Source organism: Suricata suricatta, chromosome 11 (assembly GCF_006229205.1).
Source record: "Suricata suricatta isolate VVHF042 chromosome 11, meerkat_22Aug2017_6uvM2_HiC, whole genome shotgun sequence".
Classification (NCBI taxonomy): domain Eukaryota; kingdom Metazoa; phylum Chordata; class Mammalia; order Carnivora; family Herpestidae; genus Suricata; species Suricata suricatta.
This window is the reverse complement of record NC_043710.1, coordinates 108477438-108484457: the sequence shown is the minus strand read 5'-3', so window position 1 is coordinate 108484457 and position 7020 is coordinate 108477438. Positions and strand designations below refer to the sequence as shown.

The following is a 7020-nucleotide window of genomic DNA, read 5'->3' as shown; positions in this document are numbered from 1 at the left end:
GCCGCCCGTGCTCCCCTCGCTCAGGCCGCTGTCGTGCTCCCCTCGCTCAGGCCGCCGGCCATGCTCCCCTCGCTCAGGCCGCCCGTGCTCCCCTCGCTCAGGCCGCCGCCCGTGCTCCCCTCGCTCAGGCCGCCCGTGCTCCCCTCGCTCAGGCCGGGGCCGCAGCTACTCTGAGGCTGTGAAGGACAGTGAGTCGGTGGGGCTCCCTAAAACGGTCCCAGTGTTCAAACGGGGCATCGCTCATCCTGCTCGAAGACATCAAAACATCTACGCCCCAACATTCCAACCAAACAAAACCCAAAAAGCATGAAAACAGGTAAAATGTATGCAAGAAACGGCCAACTCTAGAGATTAACGCCAGTGGGATGGACCCGACTACCTCCCCAACTGCACTGCCGCGGTGATAATTAAAGGTAAGTTTTCTGGGGAAATCCCTTCAGTCTCTTTGTCAAATAGAAAAACAACTACTCATTTCAAAGGAAGGGGAATTTTCATACCCGGTACAGAAAACTGCCAACTAACTCTTACATTTCTGTCTTTTTTCCTTAAAACGGAAGCTCATTTAGTACGTCCAGTGTCTAAAAAGCTTAGCCAACTGTGGCCTCTGCAGTGTCCTGCTAACCCTGCGAGAGGACGTCCATCACCCCAAACTACAAATCCCACGACAAAACTTTCGAAGACCTTACGAGCAAGCGTCTGGCGGCAGCTGGGCCTCCCGGGCGGCTTCCCTGGAGTGTAGCCTGACAAGGTACAAAGCTCACTGAAATATTTAGCAGTGGTGGTATGGATTTCTTTGGATAGGTCAAGAAAAGCAGCTCATCCTTTTTAAAAACAGAAAGAGCCATTTTATGGATGTCATTCCCTCAGTTCAAGTGTCTGTGTTTCCTCAGGGCTTCCTCAGAGACCTTACTGAGGGGGAAAATGAAAAGGGCCAACAAAAGGACCCCTTTTCTCGCCCCTATTCCCAATATAATCCGCTCGGCCACAGGGCCGGTAGCATCCACACTGTCATAAATGCCAGCAATTAGAGAATTAGGCCATAAAACCACCCACTCAGGTACAAGAGCGAGGGCCCCCAGCTTTATTTCATGCAGCCATAAAGGTCCTGCACCTCCTTCTTCCAGGCCGCCTGCACGACCAATGAAACGACAATAACAACAAAAAAAGTAGCCCTTTGTCTGCCTCCCTCATGCTGACGTGATCAATGGAACCATCTGGGTCCAGGTGAAGGGCTGAAGCTTCCTTTTCCCCAATAAAGACGACCCGTCCTCTCCATGCCACCCTGAGTGGAGGCTCACAGAAGGACGGGCTGCACTGTGAGCACCAGTATGATGGAAAGTGAAGTGAAATGACATTTTCCAATTCTGTGACTTTATTCGAAAACCACTCTAGAAGCCTAGCCGGTTCCTGAACTTCTCAAGAAACAGTGGAACCCACAAGAGTATTCTCCATTAACTCAATAATTTCTAGAACCTCCTGAAGTCTTTGCAAATGAAAAGAAGTTCATTCAAACCTCCAAGTGAATGTTCGTTCAGTCTGGGCTTTACAATCTGACACAGTTCAGGAGCAGACCGGTAGCTTCACTTGATTGTCTTCAAGACCTACCAGTCCACCTTGGAGTCTGCGTGACTGACTCCATGACAAAACTGTATTTGTCAAGCTTTAGACCAATCTAGGTAAGACCCAAACAAATACTTGTCTGAACAGTGAGCTCTTTAGGCTTTCTCTTTCCACCAGTGCCCACAGGGTTAAACATCGGATTTAGAGAGCACAGGTACGTTACGTCAGACTCATTAGTAATTTAACCTTTCTTAATCCCTGGAAATAACATACGCAAACAAAAAGAGTTCCCATCCAGAAATCCTAGAATAAATTCCCCCCAAAGTAGTGACAGTCACATAGCTCCCCCCGCTTTCTTAAAGGTCTATGCCACCGGGCTCTCCACCTTGGCAGAGAAAAAATGGAAAGACAAGATATTCACAAAAGCCCTACCAAAGGCCTTCAAGTTAAGTGCTAGAAGGAAACTGAAGTTCTGTGCCAACCCTAGTGGAATGTGGGCAGGCACAAAGAGATCTTAATTAGGAGACCTGCAATTAAAACAGTCTCCAGAAGAGAGAGAAGAGAGTCTGTTCTGCCTCAGAGCAAGCAAGGCACGGCTGCCACACCCCCCCACCGGCTGCGGGCGAGGCCGGCGGCTCGGGGGCCTCGTGGGCACAGATGCCCCGCGGAAGGACGGCGCCGGGAGACTGAGTCAAGATGGGGGGGGGGTTTCTCTTCTCCGCGTCCAGTCAGAAGGCAAATCACTGTTCTGTGAGTGAGGATTCACAAGAGGAGAAGAACTGTGCCTTCAGAACACAAACGGAAGGAGAAGACGGGACGGGTCGTATGCTTTTCAGCGAGAATGCAGAGAAGTGCCACAGCCGGCCTTCTGATGCTCCGCTCGAACCACAGTCCTACCTCGCGCAGCCCGGGAAGAGCTATCTGGGCGAGGCAGGCGCAGTCACTCTGGACTCGGTCACTGGCACAGACGTTTTCTCTTCATTTTCAAGCTGTCACACCTAAAGGAATACACCAGGGGGGCTGAAATACTTCCCTCTGGCGGTCCGGAGGCCACAACACTGAAACCTGAAGCAAACTCAGCCGGACAAGAGGCCGCTCAACACAAGAGGACGCCTTACACTCAAAGTCTGATCTCCAACTTTCCTATACAGGAAATCGGTCAATTTCAACAAAGGGCTTTTCCCACACAGGCCAGTGCTTCTAGCTTGTTCATACAACGAAAACTTTCCCACTCCGCTGAAATGTCTCTTCCCAATGACAACACTGGTTACATGGGCACATGTACAGACTAATATTAAAAATTACCAAATGGGCTCACCGACTTGACTCTTTAAAAAAACTCAGAGTAAGAAGTTCTGACCCGGCCCCCGAAAATAACAGCACAGAAGCGAATCAGAATACTGGGGCAGGAAGGACCACAAGCTGATATTTAGCCCAGCCTTTTCATTTTACAGATCAGACACGTAAGGGTGAAAGTGAACTGCCCGAAACCCCGTACGGCCCACCGAGCGGGAGGGTGAGGGCAGCGCTTGCCCCCCGACGTGCCCTCTGAGGCTTCGTCTGTCCCACTTGCGTTCTCTGCTTCTCTTTCCTTCTGTCCAGCTCAGGGTTAGCTGTGAAGGCAATGAAGGAACAACTCCTCCTCTTGGTTCACACGCCCAGTGAACATCCACAACAAAACCCAAAATCATAAACCCTCTCCGACCACCCTCTGCCGACAGGAACAGCATCTTTCCTAGGCCCAACCCAAGAACGCACCTTAGTCCACCTCAACTGAACTGCCTTTTCGAATGAAACAAACAGACCAATGTTGTCATTCGGTTTCAACGTATATCTACTTAAAACGTGCCACGTTATGATCGCAATGGAAATTCTACCCTTCGCATTTTATGAGGTGGTAAGGAAGGTAAGTGGACTATGAAAGCAGTAACCAAGCACTAGCTGCTGACATACAAACCATTTCCGGGGTTTACATTAATAACAGCCCGAGTTCAAGTCAACAGGGAAGATGCCAGACCACGGTTATTTAGATGGCACGGTACGGTGGCGTTAACAGCACCGGAGACAATCCTCAGAGAAGTAGGAAGACATGGCGGGGACAGGGGAGACGAAGAAGCAGACCTCTGTGATTTCCTCCTGTGCTCACTTGAGTAAAACTTAAATTCGACTTCCTGATTGTCAGACAAAAAGCTGAAATAGAGAAGACCAGCAACACCTATTTTTCAAAAATAACCCCATTCTGACAAAATTTGGTCAGGAAGAACTCTTCCGTGTAGCCGTTACCCGGAGATAGTCAGTGCGAGGGAAGTCACGGACCTGTGGCAGTGAAGGACAAGTGTCCGCGGCCAAGAGTTTGAGCAGGGACGTGATCTAGAAGTTCTATCCCCTTGCAACCACCTGAACTTACTAGTTCTGTAAATATGAGCTCACGTTTTTTTACAGACAAGTACGTCATTACTCACTTAAAGCAAACCAGAATTTAAAGAGGCTAAACTCATTTTTAGGTCACAAAACCATTTCTTCAGGAATCCAGACAAGACTTGATACAGATCTGTGAGTGAATTCTGAGAAACAATCTTTAGAATTCTATGTCAGCCACGGGAACCCTGAACTTCCCCTTGGGAACCTTATCACTGATTTGTGAGACTCCGTAACAAAATGCTCGGTTTCTGCACTGAAAACTACGAGCCGAAGGCTCCAATGGCTACGGCGTAGTCCCGACCCGCACGGTGGGCTAGCGCTAATCAACGCGCACCATCAGCCCGGGCTTCTAGACTGCCTCCAGCTACCACGTCTAGCGCTCACCAGTGGAACAACAGCTCATTCAAACCCGATTCAGAGAAAGTACTGAAGGCTAACGTGAGGAGTCAACCACTCTTCTCGCTGTAGAGTAGCAACAACTGTGCAGACAGAGGTTTTAAAGGGAAAATAAACATATTAATGTGATCATACTCGAAGTAACTGCAACTCCTTAGCAGGTTTTGCTCGCCTACTCCTGGAAGCAAAATAATGCCAAGGGATAAGGAAGTGTTAGCGCCCGATTAAAACTTGAAAAGTGATTTGTCAAAGACCAACAGATAAAATATTCTGGTGCCCAGACATTAGGTCCCTGAACCCAGGTGGTTCTCTGTCTAAGCAGTCTCTTGAGAAGCTATGATTGGAAGCTGTCGGCATGAAACTTTGCTTTTGCATAAGTGATAACAACATTTGGAATGTGAACACTTGGTCCCTCAATACAAAACACATAAGCATGCTACACAAGAAGTTACGCCTCAAGATCCCCTTAAAATAGACTAACTTCTCCGAATAGAGACTTTCTTGTTATACTCAAATACACATGAGGCTACAATTCTACATATAACTAGGCAAGTCTCAATTTTGAAAATAAGCAGGTAAACAAAATGTCAGTAAGTCTGTTTTGTTTTGTTTTGTTTTGTTTTTTTTTGCTGCCGTATCTTTTAAAAAAGCAAAATCAACTCACATTTAAGCACCAACTCCATGCAAGTAACCTGAACGGCTCAGTCTTTTTGTCATGTATGAGGCCTTTGGTTCTCCAACTACATGGGATCTGTGTTGTTAGCTTAAAAAATACAGAATTGGCCTTTCAAAAAAAAATAATAATCTACAGCAACCAATAAATAGTCTCAAACAACCCTGCTGACTGCAACTGCCTCCAGAAGGCTGGGAAAGGAGGTGGAGATAGAGCGAGAGCGCAGGGAGAGCGCAGGGAGAGGGCCCAGCGGCTACACTGCGAGGAACACGCCCCCATCATGTCCTCCCGGCTGTCAGAAGGCGGGCTGTTGTCAGTCCCGGATCGGGCTGCCTTAGAAACGGTTTTTAAAAGGAGGCAGGAAGACTAACTAAAAAACGCCAGCTCCTGGAAAGGAGGGCCGGGGTCTCTGGGGTCTTCTCCCTCCCCTTCTTCCCAGGACCCTTCCGTGTTTCTGACGGGGTGCGGGGCACAAGGGGGGACAAGGGGGTGGCCGGGCCCAACGGCAGAGCTCGCAGGAAGCGGCTGGTCGTTATCTTTCCCTTTCTGTTTCAATCCAGAGCACTCCAGAGCAGCAGCCCCCTGCCCCCCTCCGCTTCGGCCCCTGGCAGCTGCTCTTCCTGCTCCTAGCATCCCCCATCTCATCCCCCCTCCCCTACAACTCAAACTCCCCCTTCTGCGTCCAATGGAAAACAAATACGCAACGCCACTGGCTGAACCTGAACTCCACTTCCCTTCCCGGGGCAACTTTCCTTTTCCCTGCGGGGGCTGAGTAAGGCTTCTGCAGGCAGCCCCATCCCGGCCCCAGTCCTAACGGGGCAGGGGCACAGCGCTGGGGCCTTCACCCGCCTCGGGCCCCCCTCTCAGGATCAGAGGGATAACCCTCACTCCTTCTAAGGACTAACTTCGCTCGTAGCCCCCCTCTTTCTCCCAGCCCAAAGCAACCACCACCAGCAGCATCGCAAAGTTAAAACTGTCCCTCATCTACTCGCCCTGCCCCAACCCGCTGCCCCCACCCCTTCCAAGCCCCAGGATTGGCCTAGGAAAAGGTGGATCAATAGTGAAATGACGGAGAAAAGGAGAAGGGCGGCAGGGAGCTAGGGCTGGAGGCTGCGCGCTCTCCGGCGCAGTGGGTGGGGTAGGAGAGCAGCTGCTTCCCCTGGGAGGGTGCTGCCCGAGTCCCCCCCTCCCCAACACCTCCCCTCACAGGGGCCCCCTTCCCCGGAGCTGGAGCGAGAGGCTGCCTCCTCTCCAGGGGGAGCGCTGCAAAGCTGCTCCTCACGAGCCTGGGGGACACCGGACTGTTTTCCTCCCAGAGATGCCACCAATCCTGCATTCTAAGGGAGGGGAAGGGCGGGGTGAAGGCAGAGCAACCCCCTGCTACCCACGGGCTAGAAACTGCAGCTTGTAAGATGGGGGAGACGGAGCGCCGCGCGCGGAGAACCCCGTTCTCTCCAGCGGGAAGGGGTGCGGGGAGGCAAGGGGGAGAGGAGGGCAGATGTGGCCCCGGCGGGTAGGGCAGGAGGAGGGAGGCTCTCCCCGCGCGGGGTGGGGGTGGGGGGTGGAGGTGAAGGAAGGGGGAGTGGCTGGTAGTGCAGGGACCCGGCCCGGGGCCGGGGCGACGGCTCGGCAGGTTTTCGGAAGCCAGGTGCTGGAAGGGACAACGGTGCCCACGGGGCAGGAGAGGAACGTGGCCCCGAACGGGGCCATCGCCCGAGAGATGCCCGAGAGGAAAACTGCCCCAAGAGTAAAACATCTGCCCGGAGAGGGAGGCGGGGATGTGGCGGGATCAGGTCTCGAGGAGGGAGGGAGGGAGGAATCTCGCTCGGATGAGGTAATCTGTGAAAGGGAGGAGGGGTTCAGTCCCGGGATGGGAAACCCCGGCGAGGGGTCTGTGCCAAGGGATTTGGGGAAGGGTCGGGGGAAGGAGGCGGGGGGTGGGGGGGGGGGCGGCAGACGCCCGCGGCCAG

The 7020-nt window shown here is 52.2% G+C and overlaps 1 protein-coding gene and 1 long non-coding RNA gene across 2 annotated transcripts in view; one reads left to right on the top strand and one right to left on the bottom strand.

Annotated features, from left to right (window-relative positions):
• The window catches only part of KMT2A (lysine methyltransferase 2A), an 83202-nt gene extending 77168 nt beyond the window's left edge, over positions 1-6034 (bottom strand). Inside the window, exons 1-3 of the mRNA XM_029915705.1 lie at positions 5956-6034; positions 5751-5860; positions 5042-5140 (exon numbers count right to left, since the gene is read on the bottom strand). Coding sequence (XP_029771565.1) covers positions 5042-5140; positions 5751-5860; positions 5956-6034 — 288 coding nt within the window. The remainder of the gene's footprint in view (positions 1-5041; positions 5141-5750; positions 5861-5955) is intronic.
• Positions 14-3431, top strand: LOC115307050. The gene is made up of 3 exons (XR_003915537.1): positions 14-413; positions 558-748; positions 1125-3431. It is a non-coding gene; the product is annotated as an uncharacterized LOC115307050 (long non-coding RNA).
• Positions 6035-7020: the final 986 nt, after the last annotated feature.